This window comes from Rhea pennata, chromosome 1 (assembly GCF_028389875.1).
Source record: "Rhea pennata isolate bPtePen1 chromosome 1, bPtePen1.pri, whole genome shotgun sequence".
Classification (NCBI taxonomy): Eukaryota; Metazoa; Chordata; class Aves; order Rheiformes; family Rheidae; genus Rhea; species Rhea pennata.
In genome coordinates, this window is record NC_084663.1 from 173,898,613 (window position 1) to 173,926,212 (window position 27,600).

At 35.7% G+C, this 27,600-nt stretch overlaps 1 protein-coding gene across 5 annotated transcripts in view; it reads left to right on the top strand.

Moving 5' to 3' along the window:
• Positions 1-27,600, top strand: part of DACH1 (dachshund family transcription factor 1) — a 359,043-nt gene that overhangs the window by 280,706 nt on the left and 50,737 nt on the right. For all 5 annotated transcript variants that reach the window (XM_062566918.1, XM_062566916.1, XM_062566914.1 and 2 more), the window contains one exon: positions 27,440-27,591. In XM_062566918.1, the coding sequence (XP_062422902.1) occupies positions 27,440-27,591 (152 nt within the window). The remainder of the gene's footprint in view (positions 1-27,439; positions 27,592-27,600) is intronic.

The following is a 27,600-nucleotide window of genomic DNA, read 5'->3' on the forward strand; positions in this document are numbered from 1 at the left end:
TTTTGCTATGTTAATATGGGGAGAGAGAGGGAAAAAAAAAACAACAGAAAACAATCCATTTATCTGAGAACACAAGACACACTAATACTTCAGTATTCCTAAACAGTTTGGCCTTGTTTCCTGTGTTTCGAGGGTCCATACACCATAGTTTGCTCTGTATATGTGTTAATTATAGGAATCATACTTCTTTTTTTTCATATAGAGCTGGTAGAACAAACTATTTTTATTCTGAAAATCTTTTTTAGAAGCCTTTAAAAAAATACTAAAACCTCCTCAAAGAAAAACAAACCTAGAAAATGAATACATTACACAGATAATCTGGAAACCTTGACACACCATAGTTAGCAATAAATGCTTTCTTTTTAGATCTCTCTGTCTTTTAAATCTAGTTAACAGATTTTTTTTTTTCTTTTTTAACTTAGGACTTATTTACTAAAGCTGTAGAGACTTAAAAAAATTTAGAAGTCTCAGAAAGGTCTTAACATGAAAGTTTTCTTTAGTAGTGCTTCATAAACCTGAATGTCTAGAAGTTTAAGTCAGTATCTTCTCAAAAGTAACGTGCATCTAAAACATTAAAGCTTGTTAAAGCTTTATCAACAACACTACTTGAAGGCTGAAGAATTATAATTATCTTGGATGTATTAATTTGGATAATTGTATTCAGTTGTAACTATTCACATACAAATCAGACATCATAACTGCATTGAAATCAGATTGCACAGAATTTGTCAAAATCTTTTGCAAAATACTTACTCTCCTACAAAAGTGGCAAACACATGTTTCTGAGCTTATAATGAAACATTTCTTCTGCATACACAGCTTTCTGACTGAGCAAAATAATTGTGGACTTTTATATAAAAGGATTACTGTGAATATAAGGAAATATTTTCTTCTGACAACTCAGGCACTGGGTGGCTTTCATGGTTTTTCAGCTGGATCAAACCGATCCAACAATGGACTTTTATGCTGCATAAATAATACACAAGTACCAGGTTTGAAAAAAACCTTAACTCACATTACAGCTGCATTAAAACCAGTTGGGCTTCAAATTCAGGCTTTTTTTTTTTTTTTTCTTTTTTTTTCTGCTTGGAGCTTTTGGACCATGCTCTTTTGGATTTGAGGTGTTTGCTCAGCCCCCAGCACCTGAACGGGCTCATATCGGATGTGATCATTGCAGAGTACAACAGCACATTTCTTTACTCTAGTGCTTAATCTACTTGCAGCCTTTAATTGAAAAAGGTTGGGTTATTGTTTTTCATTTAAAGCTTTCATCAGCTTTCAAAATTGATAGTGCCTATATTCACAAGGGATTAAGGAAGAAAATAAGTATACATTTTCACAGCCTTTAAATCACATAATTTGCCACTGAAATTAATGTGTATCATCTTGAATTATTATTTGATCTTATACTTAAGTGCTCTGCTATTTAAAAAGAGTCTTAATAACAAATCTACCAAAGGCAGTTCAAAGCCCTTTTATCATTTTTTTTTTCATTAGTATCTCCCATTTTCATTTCATTGCTTTTATTCCTTACCACCTTCTTCATCCAGAAAAATAAGTAACAGCCAGTGTCGCTTTTGAAATGGAAAAATGGTTTCAAATCACTGGCAAAGCTTAATGACTTCTGACTGCTGAGATATGTTAATTTAAGCCAGACCAAATGTTCCTCAGCTGCAAATATTTGGTGTTGTTCACTGGGAACTGGCAAGATTTATGAGGGCCCAGTGGCAAAGGCTCTGTGCTCACATGCCTCACATTACAATTGTTTCGCATGTTAGATGATAAAAGGCTTTTTGAAAAAAAAAAAAAAAAGAAAGAAAGGGGGGGCAGGGGGAGGAGAGAATCAACTTTTCACAGAAAATGTGTATAGGCCCAAAGAGGATGAGGACTTAGAAAGACAGCTATGTTTTGCTTCTGTCAGTGAATCTTCTCAAAGAACCATTTAACTGCTGAATTAATGTGGTATTCTCATGCCAATCTAAATTCTTTTCGTCCTTTCAAAACATCAAAATCCATGTGACTGGATGGTTCAAAGCACTGGTAATGGAGCATAGAGGACTTTATATTTTTTTACTTCTAGGTGGCCTATCCAAACCTACTGCAAAGTGATAGTGACCAGAAGTTATTAACCTTTTGGCTCTTGCATTATTTTGAGAAATGAAGTTAGTGATCTCAGTTTAGTAACAAGTAGACAGGTATCTGCATCATAAATACTGCAGTAAGTTATGCTGATAGTCATTGTGGATAAGGGAATCTTACAGGCATATGACAGAGACAGAAATGTCCTCTGGGAGAAGGCACCCGCAGGACAAGCATATCAGTAGGAAAAATCAGTGGAAGCCTTCCCTGTCATTCTAGATGTTAGTTTGTGTGCGTTGGGGCATATTCAGTCTCTCATAATTCCACAGTAAAAGCAAAAAACAAAACAAAATAAAACAAAAACAGAAAGGAGAGGAAACAGGGAATTCTGAAAACTATGTCCATATATGTCTTTTTTTCATATATGCTGAAAAGGAAAACTTTTACCCTCTACATTAATTAAAAGAAAAATGATTTCTAGACTGGTTTACATTTTCTTTTTAGTTTGTAAGTAACTGCAAAACTTAAGAATCTTACTGTATTTCTAGATGTTCTAATAATATTCGATGTTTTTCTTTTCTGAAAAGTAGAAGCCAGAAACTAATTCTAACAAACCTTGGTGTGCCGAGACAAGATGAATGCCTTCTCGGCTGAGTTAAATGAGGTATTGCCTATAGCCCTCTTCCTCTCCACGCTGAAAACCTTTCAGACAAGTTCAGTTTTGCTTACCGTTCTTCTAGCTGCTCTGTCTGAGGCTATCTTTGAAAGCCTGTTTGCTGCTTTCGTACGGACAGGTAACCACGGCAATATCCCGGGATGCTGACTTACCACTACTGATAGTGTATTAGTGCTTAACCACAACTCTTCGTATCCCGTTTCTTCTGTTACCAAGCAAGTTTCCCCACATTTCACCAGGAAGAATGATACAGCAGCTTTACTCATGCTGGATCCAACCAACCAACCAAACAAACAAAACAAAAATCCAAGATTCTGTCTCTGTAGAAGTCTTAGGGGCATCCTGAGCTGAATGGGCACCCGTGAGAATTCATTCAAATTTTACAGTGTGGATGCTTGCAGTTAGAGCAGATTAACCCTGATCATCCAAATCAACTACAGTGAAGGTCTACTAAGCACAGAAATGACTACTGTAAAGATTGTAAGGTGATAACTCCTGGGCAGTATTCATAATTTCCACTGAAGCTGGGTGGGAGCTGTGAGTGCTAAGTGCATCCCTAGGATTTTGATCAGGAAATTGAAATGCCTCTGCAGGAGTCAAAATGGCCCCTGGAGATTTTCTCTTTTTTTATATAGAATCACAGATTCACAGAATGGTTGAGGTTGGAAGGGACTTCTGGTGATCACCTACTCCAATCCCCCTGCTCAAGTAAGGTCATCTAGACCGTGTGGTACAGGATATTATGTATGTAAATACATAGTGGTTCTCAGAGATAAGTGAAATGTACTGAAATAAGTAAAGCACAAGGTTTTTTAGTACTTATTAACTAAACTATGGAAAACTAAGATGGTCATATTTGCATTTAGTCTAAAACTATGTATTATTCCACAAGGCAAAAATAAACTGTATATTTGTGCTATATACTTTAATTATGCTCTTCACTGGGATAAAGGAGAAAAGCTGACAGCAAGCAAAAGAAAAATCCAAATTCTTTTCTTGCATTAAATATGACACAGATTGTAAAAAGCAATATTTTTACCCTTGAAACGTTCAGAAGTATTGACATTCTGTCCGCTCAATTGTCAGCCTGTCTTTACAGATAGAGCTTCTAGGTTCTTAGCATTTAGTAGACTGACACTGATCTCTATTCTTCTTCAAACTTGTATGCAACTATGAGCAATTCTTGGCTTAAAAAGACCTCCATGATACCATGAAAGGTTATTCTTCTTGTGGACATTTTAAAATTTCTGAGCTATCCTCATGGCTATTTTCCTGACCCTCCAAATTTGTATCGTGAAAACACCCTATTAGTTTTACTCAAAAACTTTATAAAGCTTGAAGCAGGATTTGGGAATCTTATGGGCTCCAAAGAGATTTTAACTTGTGCTACTGGGTGGAAACTCCTTGATGCCCCAGAACCAGTGAGGGACGGGGCATCACTTTGGAAAAGGAGGAGGTCCACAAAGAGCTAGCGGAGCTGGGGTGGACCTGGAGGACGGGAGCCCTGTCTTCATGAGGTCACTGTTTACACAGAAATGTTAATGGGGAAGCACACAATGAAATTCAAGAATCTGAGAATCCAGCCTTGTATATTTAAAAGCAAATTCTACCTCACAGCCTTCCGTCCTTACCCCAACAAAACCCTACTTGGATTTAAATAACCACTGAACATGACAGCCTGAAAAAAAAGATTTGCTCCTTTGTGTACCAAACAAGGATATAAACAAAATTAGCTGCATGTTAATAAAGGTTAAAGCAAGAAAAAGTATAACACTGTAGAATAAATTTCCAAGCCTTCCTAGCAAAAGTGAAGGCATCGCTTGATTTCTTTGCCATTATTCATATTGCTATGTTTACTTTAGAGTGCTAGAGAAGTCCCCCATGATTTAAATAAAGTTTGTCATGTTTGACTTCTATTGGCATACAAATTCTTCAGGAATAAAATATCTGTTGAATTTCCCTGTTTTCTTTCACTCCTGCTTAAATGGTAAAATGTGATTTGTGGTATTTAACGTAATAAGAGTATCATTAATTTTCTGCTAAAATGTTTCTGCATGTGGACTTGCAAAATAAGTATCTGCCATGCCATCAGTTGGTTAAAGAATCAAAATGAGGATGACAGTGTTTTTCTAAAGAAGATTTCTCTGAATCTTTCCACCCACGGGCTCTGTTGAAGGCAGTAAATAGTCCATTTTTGTTAATGAAGCTTCACTCATACAGCTGGGATTGTTTAATATTTTACGAGTGTTACTTTGTTTTGCTCTCAACGATCTCAGGCAGTTAAGGATTTATGAATCGTGTTTTTCTCAGCCCATCTGCGGTTTCCTATCTTCCCTGGCCTTGAGAATATGTTTAAATTTATTAAAGCGAAGCAAAGGCTCATTATTTCAAAGGAGAGCCAAAGTGACACAGTGAATTGGTTATTAATGGAAAGGCACTGCCATAGGGCGATTGAAATTTAATGATATCCTACAAGAAAAAAATGAGGGTGTCACTTTCCAAAAAGTCATGCTAAATGCCAGCCTTTTTAAGGTCCTGCCGCTAATTTTATGCCTGCGCACAGTAATGTTTTCAAAAGCGTTTAGGAAACACGGACCAGTGACTGTACTGATTATCCTTTTCACCTTCTCGCCTGTTCCAAATGGGTTTGTGCAGTGAGCGATTTAATCTCTAAATATAGGGAACGTTAAAAAAAATAACATTGCTGTTTTTCACAAGCTAAGGGCCTTTTGCAATCCTCCAGAGATGGACTTGCAAATATGCTATCTCCATATGCTCACAGTAAGCTCTCAAACTGGCTCATCACCAAAAAAAGAAAACAAAAAACTTCAATCACTTTATTTCTTCTGCAGTTCTGTCATTCAAGAGATGTTTTAAGTACATAGAGTACATTTATCAAAATTTAAGTCACATATGATTCAATGAAGGATAGAGCGTATTTAGGAATTCTTGAAATTTCTCTAGTTTCCCCTGACTAGACTACTTTTTCTTCCAGAAGGTAATCCTTGTTTCTTGAGATGTCTTCTATTTGTTTCTGTATTATTCTTAGTTTGTTAAATAATGTACATACACACTTTGACACCATGTTTTGCCAGTTTAAAACACAAGTTGTGCAATATCCTGGCAAAATCTGGTGTTATTCCCAAGTGAATGTTGACATTTATTTTTTTAATTTGGGTTCAGTGTAGTTGCAGAGCACAGAGACGTAGTCCTGTGAGCCATAAGTGACCATAGAAAGAAATCTAGATCAGAGAGGGGAGAAAGGGAAGAGAGGGGGAGATGCCTGCATTAGTACTGCACCGTGAGGCTGATAGAAACTTGTTGATGATGTTGGTGCTTGTGATAGTATTATTGTTTAATGTTCCAGGGCTAGTGATATGGTTCTTTCTAGTTACATGTTTAGACACATGATTTACTACGACTATAACCATGTTTAAACACAATTGAGGAGCGTGGATTGTGGATAAATCATGGGTAACACAAGGTCTGTGTAAACGTCTGGACAGAAAATAGCTTGTGATAACCATGTCAAAAAAAGCAGGCTTTGCATTAGACGCCTAACAACGTTAGATGACTCTTTCTTTGTAAAAGCAGAAGAACTGATGAAGGATTCTCACACAGTGACAACAAAGCTGCTCTAACTTCACAGGTTATCACTCGGCTTTCCTCCCAGGCAGCCACTGGGATGAAGAAACCCCTTTAGTACTTCCCTCTATCCGTTCTCCTAAGATATCTGCTCCCCTAGAAAGCATGCAAATACCCAGCAAAGCAAAACGGGGTATAAAGCAATATAAAAGGATATTTAGTATCAGTCATCCTAGGTTAATAGAGAATGGTAGAAATCTGTGGTGGAAGAGACACATTAGGTCATCTAGTTTGTTTCCGTGTGGGTGCAAGGAATGTCCCCGACATATATTTTCGAGTGTCCTGTGCAGTCTAGTTTAAAATACCTGATGCAACTCATTTATATTTATATCGTAATTTTCTTACAAACATAAATATCAAACCAAACTCCAGACGTTGCCCTTGACAGGCACATTAGTAACAAATCATTTTCTAACCTTGCTTATGTTAAATTTCCAACCATCTGCTGACAGGTAAACAGAAATTTCTTTCTTTCTTTTTTTTTTAACTCAGAATATTTTCAGTTCACAGCCTCAACAAATAAAAAAAAATGTAAAATGACAGCATCATGTTGTTTCTAACAGAAGAAATGTTACCCTTTCTGGAGGCGTGTATCTGACAAGCATCCCCTGCACACAGTTCTGTCTCTCCTACACATAGGATAACCTGTGGTCTTAAACGTACCATCTGCCAGCTGAATGCCATAGAGATGGAGGCAGCCTGAGGGTGGTAAAGACTGGTAGCCATCTCCCTGCTCCTTATATATTAGCATCACTAAAAAAAAAAAAAAAAAAAAAAAAAAAAAAAAAAAAAAAAAGAATTATTACCCAATTTGGAACTTTTTCTCCTATAGAGCGGAATTCTGAGCTTTGAGGGTCCCTTTTGTTCAGTCTGGAGAAAAGTTGCAGTAGGAAGGAGTTGTTTGCAGAGTGGAGCCCTGCTAGGTGAAATGAGTCGCGGTGAGTTCCAGTTCTAAGGAAGAAGGTAGCAGACATCCTTTCACACTCCTCAGTCATGGGTCCATGAGTGGGAGCCGGGAACGTAGTCGGTTATATAGGAAGCAAATGCTGCTTCTTTCTTCCTAGATCAATGTCTGGAAGCCACTAGGCGAGAGGCCCTTGCTCTGATTAGCACCAGGATATTTACAGTGAGACAGAAGGATATCGTCCCATTAGAATTAAGGATCAGCTTCTGTGAGGTCTTTATTTCTGACTTAAATCAACGAAAAGGAAGGATCTTGAAACTGGATGCAAGAATTGTTGTAGAGAACATCGTGCCTTCATAGGGCTTTCTGTTGTCTGGGCTGAGGGGGGCGAAAGAGTCAGAAAATAAGGTTAATAAAACCAGCAAATACTGTGTAAACTGAAGCATTAATAGGATTTGCCTAAAATTTTAAAGAACACAGGGAGAAATGGTGTCTCAAGGGTCTACAGTTTCTTTGAGCTTCTTGTTTTAACTATAAACTTATCATCCTATAACCTTTCTAACAAAGACATAAACACTTCAGCTACATATATTTTGATTGTTTCATGACAGTTTACTGGAGGCTTAGCAATGACAGATTTCTTCATTGTCTTTTTGCCAAAATTTGTCCTTTAAGTCATTTTTGTTGACTGCCCCTTTTAGCAGCTCACCTCACAATGAGAGAGGAGACAATTAATGGGAGGGTGATTTATCACTGCCAAAAACTGTCAAGGACTTCTGTTGTAGCTGGAGAAAAAGCAATTTCACATTATGGCATTTCATTCCGAATACATTGTATTTACAGCTCACAGTTTTATTTTCAGAGCCTATTATCAGGTGAAACAGTTGCATCTGAAATGTTGTTTGTGACATAGGTGACCTGTTAGGATTTGATAAGTATTTACGCCAGAGCACAAGGGGCTCACACATCTGCTGTTGGCAGAAGCAATGGAAAAAAATAACCTGGAAATGAGGCGTTTGATTTTTCTGGTTCCTACACTCGAGCATCTGTTGCTATAATTAAGTGGCATTCAGTAATTGCAGAGCAATGGTGAAATAAACATATGCATTCTTGCCAGCTTTTAGGATTTGGTGTCCTTACAGTCGGAGAGACAAGCAAAGTGACTTCAGCAAGAACAAAGGGTTCTGTAACTAAGTTTAACAATTAACTTTCCTATTGCATAAGGAGGAATTTTACACGGAAAAAGAAACGGAGGCAAAAATAAATAAATAAATAAATAAATAAATTGGCTGGTAGCTTTAGTACGTTTAAATTGATCAATGCAAGAGGTAAAGCAGAATACTGAACTGGGAACATGTTAACACTTTCCTGTTGAATGTACATGACTCCCCTGAGGTTGTATTTGGACGCTGAAAATTGAGCATGCAGAGACATTCTATAGATGGAGCTTCTAATGAAATGTATTATTTGAAGTTGAAGAGTAAGTTGAGAACTCTGCAAGGGCCCCGTACTGCCTTTGTTTATGCAGCAATTGTGGTAGAAATGAAGACAGACCCTGGTGGCCAGTATTAGTTAAGAACACAGGTTAAAACCAGCTTCTTTTATGAATCATTTAAAATACATTAGTTAAACAATCAGGGTTCAGTATTCTGTGGTGAGATTGACTGTACTTGTTTTACTTGTTGGAAGTACTGGAAATTGGAATGTATATGTGTATGTATGTGTATATATATATGTATTTTTTTTTCTGAGAGAAGATGTAAAGTCAAAGCATTCTGTCTCTCATTAACAGAAGTTTTATGATTGTATTTTTTGCCTTTTAAAACCAGGCTGACTTACAAGTTATTTCAATAACTTGAAAATCCTTGTACTAAAAATAAAAATAAAAATGGATAATCAAATAGCAGCACCCATGTAACCCAACAGATATGTGGCAGATGTAGCATGTTGTAAATTCTGGGAACCTAAGAATAGAAAAGAGTCTCTGGCTCTTGCTGTCTGTCGAGGCCAATAAAGAGTGAGTATGAAAAGGAGCTGTTAGTATTGTTTGAGGAAGCCATTCTTATATGTGCTTTGGCACTTTCTCTTGCGTGGTCTGGAGCAACTTTGGCATTAGCTGTGTGCCTGCTTTTTTGGCTGGTGGAGTTATTCAGAAACACCACTGTGAGGTGGGCAGAAAAAAAATGCTCTAAGCATCTTTAATATATAGAGATATACATATATACATGTTTTCATGTATACATACACACATACACACATATAAATAAATGCACGGAGGGAGAGAGAGAGATGTAAAATAAATAAAGCCAAGGGAGAAAATCTTGTTTATCAGAGATAGTATAAGGTTGAAAAGTGAAAATAACTGATATTTTTTTCTTCAGTTTCCATCAGTCACATTCATTTCTGCATGGCCAAAGCAAGCCATAACAAGTCAGTCAGAGCTTAAAAGAGCTGGCATCTCACAAGATCAGTATCTGTACAATTTAGATAATCATAAACGACAGGTTGCTTTTCTCACTTTACTGTTCAACTATTGAAATTGAAACTGTTAATTACTTTTGTTTGTAAATACAAATATTTTGAGAATAGGCATGATTTTCTAAACTGAATAATAGGGGTTTTTTTAAGTCATTTAATTAAATCTGGTGCTACTTTAAATTACTACATTTTTATTATATATATATACATGACAGAATAATAATAGTAAAGAAACTGAAGCCAGTCAGGCTTGAGGAGATTATTATCTCCTTCATGTATTGATTAACTTGCTTAACTAACTGCATTTTTGTTCTGTGAGTGAACTGTTGGATTTTAACATCAGTTGGTGTCAATAAGGTTTGGCCTTACGGACTGATGTTTCTGAACCAGGTGAGAGTCAGGAAACAGGAGACTTTGATCCTAGTTCTGGCTTTGCCATTGACTTTGTGGGGCACCTTCGGCAAAGCACTTCACCTCTCTGTGCCTCCATTTCCCATTCTGTATATTTGCAACAGAGTTGTCCAAGGAAGGAATTACCTCTGAAGTGTTTGCGCAGAACTTTGATATCCTTTTTGAGCTTTAGGCACCAATGCTGGAAGCTTTTTATTTTGGATGGAGACAAGTCCAGGGCCAGTGGCCTTGAGCTTACTCCTGCCGTCCTTGCATGGGCTTTCGTCGCTGAGCCGTTTTGAGTGGGGAACGCAGCATTAGGACCTCTTCTCATCCACCTGCTTTTGCCAGTATCCATTCTAAGCCTATTAAAAGAAAAAAGATAGTTGTGAGAACTCTGTTGATAGTGAAAAATCTATTATGTTGCCCACTAAAAACTTAGTAGCGGCTTTAGGAGTGATTTTAATTGGGATTTTTACAACCATTTGATAACACTGTTTTGATCACCGTATTTAGGGCTGGATTCCAACAGTGGACATAAAACCTCTGACTAATCCACTGAGTCACCCAGTCCCTGTCATATATTGCTTAATGGTCCATGCTGCCAGGAATTATAATAACTTTCTAGTAATAATTTTTTAAAAGAAACTTTATGTGCACAAAGACTTATATAAGTTTAAAACTCAGATTTGTGAAAAGGCAATCCACAAAAACTTACCAAGGCTATGTTACATTGTGGAATTTTCTTTTTTTATTTACAATAAGTGTATAGAGTCTTAAATCACATATACTATAACTTAATGACTAATATTCTAACTTTGGTTGGTTAATGTTTGCAGGGCACTTACAGATGCTGGAATAATCTCTAATGTTTTTGCTCAATCTGCTCTGGAGATGGATGAAATAAATAGTTTAAACTAATTAATGTAACACCAGCTGTTACAAGTGCTTGGCAGACGTCTGTGAGTTTTGATGGGCAGAGAGCGGCTGTTGTACTTGACTTTATTTTAGTACAATGTTGATCACAGTGTAAGCTGGAATAAATGACGAGCCAAAGGAAGGAACAGAGGATGAATTCTGTGTAATGCAAGATAAATGTTACCCTTTTTCTGAAAATATTTTTTGAGGTCGAGGGAGAGTTGTAGTGGACTTTATTAAATCATAAGTACTATGACAGCAGCTGTGCTAGCTGTGCTCAGTATTAACATGCTTTAGAAAAGCTACGGAAATACATATGCGTTTATGAAAATTCACATTGCCTTTTGTTTTCAAAAAGTCTTTTTAAAGCTTAGCATGTGTACTTTTGCTCCATATCTTATTTTCTGCTTGATAATAGCTATTATAAAGAAGTTTTTTTTTGGGGGGGGGGGCTTATAGAGAAATAAAGTATTAGTTCTAGAAAGTTAATATGTTTGCAAATAATAAATTGGATCTCACTGCTATCTATGTGCATTTGATTGAATTATGTTTTTCTTATTTATTTTGCAAGCTAGAGAATGAGCACAACTGTAAAAAATTTTAAGGTACAAAATCGATACATTGAACTGAACTTAGCACGTTACAATGTAGTCTTCATTTACCAGTTCACAGTCCAAAAACACCTTGAAAAACAAACAAACAAATTTCTGATGCGAATTTGTTGTTTCCGTGCAGTTTAGTAGAAGTTTAAATATCAAACTTCTCTCCTCAAGTTGGAAGGTAGAATAATTGTGCTGTGACAGCGAAGCGATGGCTGTTATCTCTCTATGTGCCAGCATTAAGATAACAGTGTCATTGTACAGATTGTTACCCTGTGAATATGTCTAATAAGTTATTATAGCGTGCTGAGCAGATGGCAAGTGTGTTCCTGAAAGAATTGATGGATGGGATATGATGTCATCAGTGAGATGACAAGGTTCACAAGGTACTTGACCTCCAAGAATAAGTCCTAACTGGTTAGAATTCTAAATGGTGAACTTTTGTGACACTGGCTAAATGGGAAATATGTGCAATTTGTATTTCTTTATGGTAGTGTTTACCCTCTTCACTGAACTCCACATAATGGGATTTGGTCCCTGAAGACTTGAAGATATTGTTGGAAGGTTTCACCCTGTAACCTTCAGAGGATTTCAGATACAAATCTATACATCTAAACTTTAACAAAATCCCACTGAATGGTATTTATGAAGTCAGGTTCATATCTTTTCCTTCTTTATATGTATGTATGTATAAAGAATTTAATTGAGATACTCAATTAATTTTAACATGTTCTCCCAAAAGAGAAAACTGCTGACTTAGTGAGAATGCACAAAGCATACAATTATATTTTATAATTTTATGAGAATATGTTGAAAACTATGGGCTATACTCATATGACCTTAATGGTATGCTTATAATTTTACTTATGATTAGGCTTTCCATTTGTAAATTGAATTAAACAAATAGGTATTTTATCTACTGGTAGATGGATAGACAGACAGACATAGATAAATAATCTTCATTTTTATTCTGTTGCAAATTATATATAAAATGTGACCCAGTCTGTTGAAAAACAGGCTTTTCAGTCCTCTTAGTTCTTTGCATGATTCACCAAATGAGGTGGGTGCATTTGAAAACCTCAAGGGACAGCATCTAGCTACTTAAGTTTAGTCACTGAAGCTGCATCTAATTGACACCAACCTTCTCTTCCCGTTGTCTGGAGAATTCAGTCACTTTTTGCAGAGGACTGCTTCCCCAGCAGGCTGAAGTCTGGGCACCAGGCCGAGGCCGATTCTACTCTTCATCTCTTTTAGGCATTCAGTAAGCCCTATGCATTGTGGAGTGAGCTCTTTATATATATATTTTTACAAGCAGTTTTGCAGATAGACAAATCCTTCTGCAAAAACTGGAAGTAAAGGTTTGCAGCTGTAAGCTGTAAATTGGAAGCGGAAGAAGAATGCATAAAAAGCAATATATAGAGAATATATCAGAAGAGAGCAACTGAAACAAAGGATAAGTGAATATTAAAGAGAGTTTTCCTACAATAAAAGTTAAAGTGAGGAGTATGGGGTCATATTTTTTTAATCTTGGAAATTAATAAAGCTTTTTTTCATCAGTTTAGCCATATTTGGCCAATGTCAAAAGCAGGAAGTTGGGAGGAAGAGGCATGAATATGGTAGTTGGGCAGCTTTTTTTTTTTTTTTTTTTTTTTTAACTTTAATAAAACACTCAATTTACACATCAGTTTCTTTAAATGCTAATTGGTATTTGACTCCTCTTAAATGAGGAGATATATTCCTCGTGGCAAACTCTTCCATATTTTATTGATTATTTGCAGAACCAAACATAAATGCTATTTGTGAAATTAAACCATGAGTGCACCTACTTGTTGTGAATTTTTTATTCTATTTTTAACCCCAGTAATTCTTTGAGATATTTAAATATTTATTTTAAAATTTAGAAGTTCTGTTGCATGAATTGAAGCAAGAGGAAAACAGATGAAAGTACAATAAATCCTATGAATCCAAACAATATATTATAATCTTTGCATTTCATAACATTCTGAGTTTCAAATAAGGACAAGTTGGTTGTAAAATTTCTACTACCGGGAATATTGCTCCATTTTTTAAATCAGCTTATAGTTGCAATAAAACTTTCATGAACCTGTTGTTACAAATTGCTTCCATCTTTCCAATACAAATAAAGTGCTGAAGGTTCCTAAATTACTTCAGAATTACAACAAAGCTTTGGACTGAGCTGTAAATGTTGTAACAATGTTTCCATCTTAGAATAATTAGTATGGAAATATGGATTACAATTTAAATTCAACATTTTTTTTCCAGTTGATTTTAAATCCATGTCCTTAATCATTCAACACAATGCAACTGTTTTACACAAATTCTAGCCCTGCATCTGAGTCCACTAGTAAAGGAAGTGTAAAGTCAGTAGAAGAAAGATACTAAAGTTCTTATATCATACTCTGTGCCTTCTTCTCCAGTAGTGGGGCAGAGGTACTGTGTCTGCAAGAAATAATAACTTATTTACAGGTGACTTGTAAATACTTATCTCTGTCTACACATCATTTACTGTCTACACTGTTTTATTGTTTCTCTGGCTTATTACCAGTTTGCTTAGGTATGTAAGGGAATAGTGTTCTACTCAGAAAGGTAGGGCAGTGTGGAGATGAATCTTGAAACAAATAAGTTCTCTATCTGTCTATACTGTGCACACTTTCGTCACAGGTGGATTCAAAGGAGTTGGTTCTCTTCTTGTAAGGTAATATTAAAAACTAATACTGGACTGTCATCTATATTAATGTCCACTGGTTGGTTAGTGTAATTAAATAGTACTCTGTCAAAATGTCTAAAGCCCTCAGATGAGTTTATCAAATAATTTGATAAATAATTCATTTGTGTTTTCAGTTTTTAATAAAATAGATAAAAACAGAACCCACATCTCATATCATGTTGTCATAGATGTGTTGATTATGTAGCTAAACTCTTCAGGAGCTAAGTCTTTTCTACATAGTCCTATCAATATATATGTGTATGTGTATGTATATGTATGTGTATGTTCTGAAGATGCATGAAATATTAATACAAGGTAAATGAGTGTTCACTGAGCTCTCTTTGCCATATGGCCCCTGTGGAGAATAGAAGGCCCTGGCTAGCTTAAGCCTGCCATATGGACCTGGTGGAAAAAGGTAAGTCTTACACACAGAGCAAACCTACCATATGGACTGGGTGGAGTACTCAAAACTCTAAACATTTCTCATACACCAGGGCCTTTTACACAGAAGAATGTAAAAACATACATAATACATTGCACACAAAAGCCATTGAAAAACGGATCAATTGTTTAGGTTTAATATGATGCTTTCAAGCAGTGTCCAAAACTATATAAATAATCAGGGCTTATTTTGAAATAGTAAAGAGGCTCATCAATCATTTACAACTGACTATTTTACTTTGCATTTAACATCTGCTGTACAACGGGACCATACAATACCACCCTTAACGCTGTACAAAGACAGAACAGCCGAAAATAGTGGTAGGGTTAAAGCAAAGTTTCTCTTAAAGCATTCTGTTGCTTTCTGCCTGTTCTTAAGCTTAAAAACAAATTTAGCATTTATGAGAACTATGAGGCAAGTTCTGGACTTAAAAGTGACTTCTGAATTCCTACTTTTGGGGCAATTGAAATGAAATACAGGATTAGATCATTGATTCAGCTTTATTTGCTCTAGTAAGCTGAAAAGATTTGTGCCATGCTTTTTGTTGTCTAAGATTTCTGTTACTTTTGTATGCCACAAATCTATAGTTACTTTCCACATTGAAAATGATGTTGTGCTAGATGACAGTGTGGCTTCATTTATAGACCAAAAGTGATCATAAAGTAGTGTATTAAAATGTGTATTATGTTTCAAACCACTGGACTTGATTTTGATCTTTCCTACCCATTCCCATGAAAACATAATTCTATTGGCTTGAATTATTTATGCTTCTAGCCAAAATTAAGAGACAAATCAGGACCACACCCACAGTGATTATGCCAGAATACTGGAAAATGGAGAATAAATTAAAAATGTATTTTTAAGATCTTACTTTCCATTTTCTTACTTGATTTGATAATGATTTATATCTTCTTTTCACATTTTTACATGACTGCATGAGCAGAAGTGATGTCAAACTTGTTTTCTTTTGAAAGTGGGGAGATGATCTAGGCTGATTTATATTAGATTAAATCCCTTTAAATTTCTGTAACAGATCTTCAGGTTTTCTCTAGCTGTCTGACTGTATTTTTTTCATTTGGTCTTTAGTTAGACTCAAAATCTCAACAAGTGAACTAACTTCATATCTTAGAAAAGGACAGGTACTGTGGTGAAGGAGAACATTTTCAAATCATTGTAAGTGTTAACAAGTGTTTTGAGAAAAGATTTTAAGAAGAAGTAGAATACATTGAGGTAGATAAAATTTAAGACAGAGAAGTCAATGGAAAGCAATTCTGAAAAAAATAGAGAAGAATTTTGATTTTAACTTTTTGAACTTGCTGAAATGTACTGAAATTTGGTAGAAGAGAAGCCTTCATTTCTAAAACTGATTTCTTTTCAAAAAAGGAAAAAAAGTGCTGAAGTTGCTGTCACTTTCTCATCTTAATCTTCTGGGTGCAACAGTTGACTTCACAAAATCAGAGAAATCTTGCTCTTTCTCTAGGTAGTCTAAAAGCCAACCTACCATCAGGATACTGAATAAAAGCATTATCCTTAAATATATAATGAACTCCTCAGGTTAAGATAATAAAATTTGTGCAGTTCAGTTAGTTTAGGCAGTAACTATTTTCAGAGTACCAAAATTGCACTCTGTATTCTGTTTGATTCCTGTTTTGTTTATCCACAGCCATCATGTGCATGAATTATCAAATGGTAGTAGAGAGCTTTTGAAAACTAACTCTATGTTGGTTCATTGCTCCTATTACATAGTATTTCTAGGTTTTCTGTATAATTGATTAATAAAAGGCAATAAAAAATTTGTCAAACCCTGTCCTATCATAAATGCAAGAACATTTACAGAAATTGTAATGTGAAACAAAATTACTCCAAAGATACATTCAGGTAGTGGAGTAACAGTATGGGTGTTCTTGATATTTTGATGTAATACAGATAGAAGGCCGAATGAAATATTTACTGTACATGAAGGTTAGAAGCTGAATGCTGGGAAAGATTTTAATGTACAGGCATGTATAAGGCATGTTTGTCATGTGAGGTACCTTATTTTATGTATTATAAACCACAGTGACCCAACCTACACAATGACTCCAACCCATTTTTATACTGTTAAATCAGTGCTGAATGTGATCTATAATGTATAGATATATGTATAAATACCTAAAGGATATTTTTCAGTTTTATAGATTCTTATTTAATATGCATTCTGATATGCTAGCATAATTTACATATTCCAAGACATGAAAACACATGCAGGCCAAATCGTGACTATATTTGCAACAGTAAAAGCAGTAAGAACAACTTCACTTTGAAGTGAATGCCTCAAATGGAGTGGAAAACATTAGAGTTAAAACTTCTACATTATTCTATCAGTGAGCATCAAGCTAGTGAACACCATAGAAATCTCACTAATGGACACATTCTGGCAGCTTGTTGCAGATGTTTGATGAATGAATTGCAAGAGGAATCATAGCAGATATAAAAATGCTTGCCTTTTCATTGTGAATTTTGTTTCTGAGCACTTGGGGGCTTAGGGATTTGGGTTTGTTTATTATTATGGATTTCTGTGAAAATCAAGTCTTAGAAAATAATCTATAGGCAATGGGTTGAGAAATGTGTCTATAGTACTGTAAAAAACTCTGTCTGATGCTATAAACCATGAAACTCACATTGGACTCCCATAGGCAGGCAGCCAAATTTCTATTAGGATATCATAACCATATAATCCAAAATGTGTACATCAATTATTGTCTACAACATTTGCATCTGAGTACTGGAATCATTCCATTGATAGACACATTCAGAGTTTTTATTATATTTGTAAAAAATCTGCAGAATTATTTTTAAAAGTGAATTAAATACAATTGATAATCTTTTATGCAAACATGTGTTTTTTAGCCCCCAAACTGTGGAAGTGTCTGTGATACCCTGCTGCATGATATTTAAACAGCTCACTCATTTTGTACCTTTATTGGTGAGAAGAATTTGTCAAAATGGGTTGCTTCATGCCCTTTTCCATAGCAATTACTGTAATTGCAATGAGAAGTCTTAAGCTGTTGGAGCTACTTGACCACATCTTTCTGTAAAAAGTATGTTGCAAATATGTGTGTATTTCCATTTGTATACTTAATCAAAGACTAGATGTTACTGAATTATTGAGCGTAAAACTCCTATTACCTTATCTTCTTAGAAGTGTGGTTGCGGGGCTTGACCAACATAGATCTCTGGTTGCCCTCTTTTGGAAGCAGGGTTTCTTTGTCAAATTTCCAATGTATCTGTATTTTTTCCTTATGTACTTGAGAATTCCTGGACTTGTTGCCTAATATTTCTATACATTGTGTTGGATGAGTTGAGTCGACTATTTTTTGATTACTATCTTTGACCTTATCACCATTTTTGACTATAAGAATTAGGCACCAATGTCTTTGGAGATAGGAATTATGGCATGATAAAAAGCTGGGGAACAGTTTTTCTTAATATACGTTTCTGTCTTGTTAGACATTTACAGATTCTCATTCAGTGCTCTAATCCAAATATTAGAGGTACTTGATAGTACTCTTTTTTAATTAAGATGTTAAAGTCATGGGTTGGCCATAAACAGTCTGCCCTCCAGGAAAGTGAAGTGATTATAAGTATATATGTTTTAAGAGTGTTGTGTCTCTGGAAAATGAAACATCACTCAACATTATGTATAATTATCTAAAACCTGATATTTTCATCAAAAAGAACTTAGCAGTATTCTGTATGAATATTGAGTTAAACAAAATATTTCATCATTATACCCAGTTTTATAAATACTGACTGGGTGAAGATTTTTCTGCTAGGGAAGAGGACCAGTATCTCCCTGCTATAAATGTAGCCTGTTTAAACATCTTTTGACCTCTGTATTGAACTCTGCGACAGCAGCTGCTTGCGAACTGCAGTGCTGTTCACTTCTGTATTGCTGTTTTACACCCGGTGCTAGGCGTGCCCAGGTAACCTCATCTGCTTACCAGCACTAGGTTGCAAGGACAGGATATGTGTTGCTGAATAAATGACAGCTGATTAGCACTGGGTGGACATCACTGTCTATTCGCTTTCTGTTTAAGCATCCAATTCGTGCTGTCAGCAGATTACCAAGAACATGGGCCGTGTGAGGCGTGAAGGGAGCAGTAGCACTAACGGTGCTGCTTAGACCCCCATAATTGTAACAAGGCTGGATATGGACTTTTTGAAAATGTCGACTCCATTTTTTTTCTAAAGAGAACAAATATTAAATATTAATTGAGTACAGACCAAGTAAAAAGTGTGAATACAATGCGGGTTCAGGCAGTATCATAGAACAGTCATCTTCAGAGAATGAAGGTTACCATCTGTTTGTATCACAAATTCCCTTCTTACTACTGTTAGGCTCACAAAAACCAATGAGAGTTGTTTTTTCAGCTGACAATGACAAAAATGCTTGTATTATTGGTATTCCTTATTTTTTTACATCACCTCAAATCCCCAGATAATAGATATTTTTCAGTTTTCCTGAAGCATGTTTAGAGAATTATTGAGCCAAATCATGTTGCACTTGAAATAATCCCATAAAATCTAGCAAAATATATTTGTTGCATTTTGTAATGTTTTTACCTCTGCATTTTGAAGTAGCCATATAAAGACAATTAAAGTGTAGGGAAGAACAGGCAGCCCCAAAATAAGTATGCTTTCTGTGGATGTATTACCGTGCATATTACTTTCGTCAGCTGAAAGAAGTACGCATTTATGTTCATAATGTGAAATTCAGTATACAGCACATTAATTATTCGGGCCTTAAGTCCCAACCATAATTTAAAATTTGTTGTTAATCAAGAAATTAGCTCAGAATCAGAGTACCTGCCCTGATCTTTGATTCTACGTATGTTTCTCAAAGCTACATGTACAGTCAGGCTACCTAGGCTGGGGAACCAGCTTCTGTAGCCAGCGCCAGGAAGTGGCAGCATATCTAGTAGTCTTTGATTTCCAAAGCAAGTACCTCTTAGTCACAGAGAGGACTGTGGGCAACCCTCAGCATGACTTTAGAACAAGCTCAGAATCACACTTTTGAATCCATAGAGAGATGCCTTTACACAACCCTCCACATATTCTTACGAATATGGGTACTTGACATAGAATTGCTGTGAAGCCAAGAAACATTCTTTTTCACAGTCACTGTTGCCTGGCTGGTGGGCTAGAGCTAGCAGAGTACTAATTGGGACATTTGAAATGAAACAGCAAAATACATTTATACTTTTTTCAGCATCCAAAGTACAGATGGTTTTAATCTGTATCTGTACCTACCAATAGCATATAAGGATTTTTTTAAAAAGAAATACTTAACATAGTTTTCATATTTAAAAACTCCAGGTTGTAAGATTAAGACGTGACTTAATTCTTATATCTATACTATATTATTAAACAAATACAAGAAAAAATATTTAGAATATCTTCTTAACCGTCATGTCTGTATTTTTATTTAGGAATTTATATTCCTCCAGAGTTAATTAATTTAAGTTACCATGGAGTGTTCTAGATATTGTACTATATAATTATCAGATATATGAAGAATTATTTCTTGGAGTCCTCTCTCACTATCCCACTTCTTTATTCTTGACGGTTTTATATACTTAAACAATTTGTGTGAAAAATCCTGGGAGTGAACAGAATGATTTGTATTATGGGGATAATGAAACCACATCATTTTATCTTGAGTTTTATGTAGTATGATGCCAGAGTACACAAACTGGAAATATTACTGACATCTTAACATTCAATTTTAGGGTAAAATACGTTAAAAAATAGGAATGATAATTTATTCTAAAATATTATGAAATCCTTAGAATAAATAATTCATCAAATACTACTTGACCCAGCCCTGATCGGTAATAGGCTGCAAAATAAGATAGATGTTATTAAAATAATCCTGTTATTGACAGAGAAAATTAGATAAGTTGTGCTGATTGACTCTGAGGCCCTCCTAGGGCCATGTAAAATGAAGAATAAACTCAACTTGATCTAGTTCAACTTGATCTTCAGGCTAGAAAAGCCTGAAGAAATCTTCACAGCTGGAACATCTCTGCTAATTACATTTTTGCTTTTTGGATATATTTTGCCTACTCTTTCCATTCGTTTATAATGAAACTCTATCAGCAATTCCTCAACAAAACTAAAACACATGTTCTTTAAAGGACATGTTTTACAAACAAATTTAATTTACATTGAACCACAATTCTTAATAATTGCTCATACAATATATTCCATGTTAAAAGAGCAAAATTTGTTTGTGTTATTTCTTGATCTGTCAGCATGTTTGTCATTCCTGGGCACTCTTTGTGCCACTTCTTTACCATGTAATCCCAGTCCTCGTCTCCTTCTAACTGTTTGTCCACCTTTAGTCCCCTTCATTCCTATCTTCTCGGCTCAGCTTCCCCTCTCTTCTTAGTTACTGCCTCTCTCCTTGTCCAGTCATCCCAATTTCTAGCCTTTGACAAAAGGTATCAGTATGGAAGGAATCTCATTGTGAGAAAGTGAGGTTTATAATCTTGTGTTCAAGGAGTGATTCTCCTGCTGGGTCAACTTTGCCGTTAGGGAGATGGTTTCAGCTGCAGTGTGCTCACAGACTGCGCAGCAGTGAAGAGTGATCTGTATAGGTGATATTTTTTTAAAAAAAGGATTAAAAGCCTTTCCCACAAATACTTGAAATGTATCTGTTGAAACTTTCTCTTTTCAAAAAAGGACAAACATCAAGTGGGACTCTTTTTATTTTCAGTGGTTAAAATCAGACAGGATTGTTAGTAAATATTGCAGAGTCTTACTGAGGACCATAGACAAACTTGATAAAATAAGACACTACCGACTGTGTATGCAAACCTATCTCCAAAGTGGACATACAAAACTAGACTCTTAATCTATTTATATTCTTGTGATGTCTTTGACATGAAGAGGGTGTGCGCATATTTGAAGCCACTGATGGAAATAGTTTGTAATGATGTAAATGATGTGTGTATTCTGGAAGCCCTGTTTGCACGACTGTGGGGCTGCAGAGGTATGAAGCTGTGGTGTTCAACGTACACGTCAAAGAAACATATTCTTAGTAGCCGTGGTCCTTTCCTAGTCGGCTTTTCATCTTTTAGTCATATTTCATTATTGGTGAGTTACTATTCGCAAAGTCCTCGGGCAAACATATCAAGCCATGAAACAGAACTTGGTGAACAGCATTTGTAATGGCTCTGTTAACCGTGAGAGCTCCAGATTCTTCTAAATGCTCCAGAAGCAAGAGCCAGCCTGTAAGTCTAACTGAATGTTTGTTATTTCTGCTGTATTTCCAGCTACCACATATGCAAACTTGTTACTTTCAGAGTATTTGGGTGTCCCGGAGAATACTTGGCATAACAAGAAGAAACTAAAATGTAGATTTAGGGGGGAAAAAAGGTTTTTTTTTTTTTAATCAGAGTGAGTTTTGGCACATTCATTTACAACTGTGACATCTTTCACAGTTAACTCAAATTGTTCCAAGTTATATGCAGGATGAGTCTTGAACCAGCAAAATTTATAAAGCAGCCAAGACGATGTGGGAATTGAGCAAGCAGATGTTTTTTCTTGTCTGTCTAAATTGGCTCAACATTTTGGTTTAGTATATGGGACCCCTGTTCTTTTATGTTAATAAGAATCAACAATTACAGCTGAATTAATACAGAAGAGTTTCTCAGGACTGAAAACTAACTCTCAGGATGGTGAAATACAGATTCATAGCAAGACTTTGAACTTAGGGATATATGACTGTAGACTAAAGTTATATTAAGCAAAACTGAATAGATTGCTTCTGTAAGATACATACATCAGATATATAATAATAATAGTAATAAAAGAAAATGCAACTCTATTTCATTAAAATAAAGCATGTAAGTGCAAGCCTGTTTTAGGAACAAATGAATTTAAAATATTTTCCAGAGGACAAAAAAACCCATCAAGATGCTTTACAAAAAAAGGCAGTAATTATGCAGTACTTTTTGGAGTCGGCTATTATCTCTTACCCTGGCAATCCTGGCAACAGCAATATTCTCCAGTTTGACTGGTGACCGGCTTGAACTTACCCTACTTGCCTTTAGGAGCACAGACACGAGAATGGGTGCCTCTGTCATCTATTATTGTTTAAAAGGCTGTCACAGCTTCCTGGATGTCTGCTTCCATGTTAGCTAGGGAAAGAATAAAATCGAATGGCAGCAAACCAAATGCAGTGAAAAATGTTGGTTGTATTTGGCCCATACCAGCTGTTGTTCTCAGATAAAATCAGGTTTGAAAAAAAACAGGTGTTTTTTTTTGAAGTTGTGGGACAATGGATGCAGTGAATGTAGCATTTACAAGTATTTCAGAGATACTATGGTGATTTAGTTTGTATGCCGAGGCACAGATTCATCTCCGTTCAGATACTGTAGAGGCTTGGCTAACAGCTTGTGCTATGCTTGTTTATTTCTTAATTTATAACGTCTCGGTTCTCGGCACGAGCGAAGGCAGGCCTGGACACTTCTTTGTTCTGCCCTGCTCTTTTTTTGGCTTTGCACTGCTGTGCTCCCCGCTCTGGCACTGGAGTTTCAGATTGCCCCTCCTGACTGCCCCTCTTGCCATGACTTGTCTTCGAATGCTTCCTGTGGTGGGTTCAGACTGAAAATGCCAGCTCTCTGTCTCCTAGCAAGGGCTTATCATATTTGCAGTGTTATTCTGCTGGTAGTTTAAGGGAACTTGTAGTCCCTCTTTGACTGTTTACAGGACGTTAGGTTAATGATTATTTGGAAACAAAGATACATCATTGTATTGAGAATAGAGGACATTTGCAGGAACGGAAGATTTTTAAATGCTTTAATGGTAAGAGGTCATATTATTTTGCTACTAAGATATGTGGTTATGTTTTAATTGGCTGTGTTTACAACGTGGTTTTTCTTAAAAATGCATTTTTTCAAGATTCCCTCAATCTTTGCTTATCTCTCATCCACAAATATCCATGCTTCCTGTGTATAATATGTACATTTGCTCTGTTTCAAACATACTCACGCTCAAAGTTTATTTCACATGGGACATCAGGAAAACAAAGTCACATTAGTCTGACTTATTTTTCTGAGCTGAAGTTTCATTAAAATAAGTTCATAGCAAGTTCAGCTCTCTAGGCTTACCCTTCAGTGTAAATTTGTTTCTGTTATTTATTAAAACATAAGAGTTTGGACATTATTTAGAGTTAATGCCATTATGCATAACTTTAACCCTTTTTGAACTGTTTAGGTTATTTGCAAACAGCGCCAAACAATATTAAGAAATCCTTTGCAATCTTTTAAAACATGTTTGAGCATTCATGAAGTAAATTTTAGTGCGTATTTATATTTAAAGTATGTTTGTTTTGTTTTGGTTAGCAATCTGCTGACACTACATAAAATTTAGTCTCTTACCTAGATTCTGTGACAAGACTTGTGTTAGGAGCTTTCTGTATTTCAGCATTTGCATGGAACAACATAGGTTTCAAGCAAATTAAAGCCTATGTATTTTAAGTGGGCCAATTTTATCTAGTATGTATTAAAATATTTTGGTATGTTGAGACTTGGAATATTAGTGAGATTCTAAGCTCTCTCAGAAACTATGAAAGGTAATTGGCCCATTTCTCTGACAAATGTAACAGCGAATAATGCTGTTCTTTTTTTTAAAAAAAATTTATGTTTTCTCATTTTTATGAATAGATTCAATTAGTCACAGTACTAGTTCAAATCTTTCTTGCTATACTATCCAAGTCCTATACCTTCAGTAGGACCACTTCTTCTAAGAAAATTTCGGTCAAAAATTCAGTGAACTATTTATGAAATACAAAAATACAAATGTTTGTTTATTAACAATGCATACTTTTTAAATGAAAATATGGATGAAAGAGGTAATGAAGTAGTTTTGTAATTTTTTCTCCAGTGGAGAGGAATCGTTTAGGAAAGTTATGCTTTCAACAGAAAGCTTCCAGCTATGCAATAATATTGTGTAGTTTTTATCAAATTATTATCTAAACATTCTGTTGTTTTGGTTTGTTCATTTGTTTTGATTAATTAAATCATATAAATTCTGACAACAATTTGGAAAAAAGTATTTTGTAATGATCTTTCACACTAGAACAGGATTTCAGAGGATAAACTAACAGGATGATCTGAGAGAAATGAGCTAGTATAGAATACCCAGGAATACCTAATTTATTCTTCTAATGAAGTGATGAATATCTAGCATATTTTAAAAGTTGTGAAGAAAGAAGCAATTCATATTTAGACCCGCATCTTAGTATGTAACTGTAAAATGACTACAAGGATTTCCATATTGCTGTGGGATAGGAGGATGACAGAGGATACACCCATAGAGCACAGTTGCAGAGCTTGATTTGATTCTGTGTAAAGTGAACAGAATAGTTCAATGATCCACTGCCAGTTTTTTCTCAGCACTTTGTGACGTGATTGGAAGACTTGATAAAATATATCTAAAAAAATATTTTATGACTCTGAACGGGTTGAAGCTTTCCTTGGTCAACATCAATTCATTTCACAGAGCTTACCCTGGTAAGCTTTTGAATGATGACATTGTAGGAAAGTAATAGTTGTTCTACATACTATAAGCAAAAATGAGAGGATGTAAAATGTAGCCTGATTTCTTGTATAGGCTGCTCACAGCCTGAGCCACAATTAAGTAGGAAGAATGACTTCTGAGGTCAACTTGATCTCATCAAATACTAGCTCTGCATCTGAGCTAGTCTGCTCGGGCTCCTCTTAAAATCAGCAGAGAATAACAGGCACTTCTAGAGAGATTTGCCTCCTCCTGCAGTAGATACCTGTAATAATTCTGATGAATTAGTGCCTTAAATTAATGTCCATTTCTCTATATCGACCATAGGTGGAGCTAAGGGGGACCAGCCTAGAAGTAGATATCCAAATGCCTATTTTCCGTAAATACACAGGGAGAAGGCTGTGCAGAGATGTGATGAGTGAGCCTTTTATTCTAGCACTGCAAGTGCTGGCAAGCATAACTGACCTGATGCAGAGGTGGGGGAATATGCATCTAAAAATGGTTGCCAGAGATTGCTTCCTTTTAGAGTAACGGGGAAGGGGTCTGTTGCAATGAACTGGGGCTCAAGAGTTACAATTCTCTGATCTTTCCTGGGGCAGTCGAAGCCTAAGCTCTTACTCTTTGCTGGAATAGATTTCAATGTTATTCTTCCTAGACTATGTCCACTTAAGAAACTACTGCCCCCTGATAGGAGAGTTCTTGGGCAATTACTATCAGAACAATTATGTAATACAATTCCTAATGTATATGCTAGGACAAATAGGTAAGTATAACTATTTACTCTGTTGAAACTATAATTAAATAAAGGGCAGAGGGAAAGAAAAAGAAATTAAAATACTTGAAAACATATATGTGGATCCTGATAATGTTCAAAGCCCAAGTGAAAAAGAGCAAGTCTGGAAAACTCTTCTGTAGTCAAGTATCTGTACAGAGATATGCCTAGTACCATGAATACAGTCTGCTGCCCTTGTGTTGTACTGAGATACATCTGTATGTGTTGGTTAATGAGCAAGCCCTTAGTAAGAAGAGTATGTATAGATATCTATATCTCTATATATGTACAGATATTTCAGCTTTTGATGAATTCAGATTAATATCTGGTGCAAAAAAAACTGACCTAAATTTCTGTATCATATCAATATTAGGCTAAAAATATTTCAAAAAGTAAAAAAAAAAAAATAAAATAAATAAAAAAGAGGCCATCCAAGTCTCTATTAATTGTCTTTTGCTGCACTTGCTTTATAATCCATTCGCAGATTATCTGCGAAACTTTAATCTTCGAAGTCTTCTAGCTCTGGGAGGTTTTCCCGCTGTGACGACACAGCTGATGCAGTCAGATTGCTACGACGATGCCACAGAGGAGTTTAGTACTAATCATTAAAAGACGGCCGCACTTAAAAAAAGATCAGGCCAGTGATTGTAGCCGTGCTGTTAATTTCATTTATTGTTCAGAGCATGTTTCGGTTGTGGGAATCAGGTATACTTTCTTGATTAAAAAATGCGCTGAAGATGTGTGGTTTTTCCCTGCATTGCAGAATCTCCTGAGCTGTGAATGAAGCTGTTATGAGTGGGAAGGGTTAATTGTATGGGAAGCCTTGTACTGAAATACTTCTCGTATACAAAATATATGTCGTGCAAGAAAATATTCTATTGTCAATCCAAATAGAACACAAACTAAAATGAGATAATTGGGAAGGTGCCCATAAAGTCAGCCTGAATATATTATCACAAGTATATGTGAGATAATATTTGTTTTAAAAAGATTCTATGGCACTGTAAACTCAGTCTCATTAGAGACTGCATTTAAAAGGCTTATAAAGTTACTCATTAATGTTATCTTGTTGTATCTCCACAGCTTTTTCATTAAAGAAAATTCAGCAGAAAGCATTTTCTCCTGATAGCAGGAACCAATTTGCAATAAATGTTCTGGAAACCACTAGGGAAGCCATTACTGAGGTCTAATAAAAACAGACAAGCGTAACTTGTTCTATATTTTTGTTTCAATCACATACAGATGAGACCCCGCTCTCCACACCAACCGCAAGAGACAGCCTTGAAAAACTTTCTCTAACTGGGCATGGGCAACCACTACCTCCGGGTTTTCCATCTCCTTTTCTATTCCCTGATGGATTGTCCTCCATAGAGACCCTTCTGACTAACATCCAGGTAGGCCTT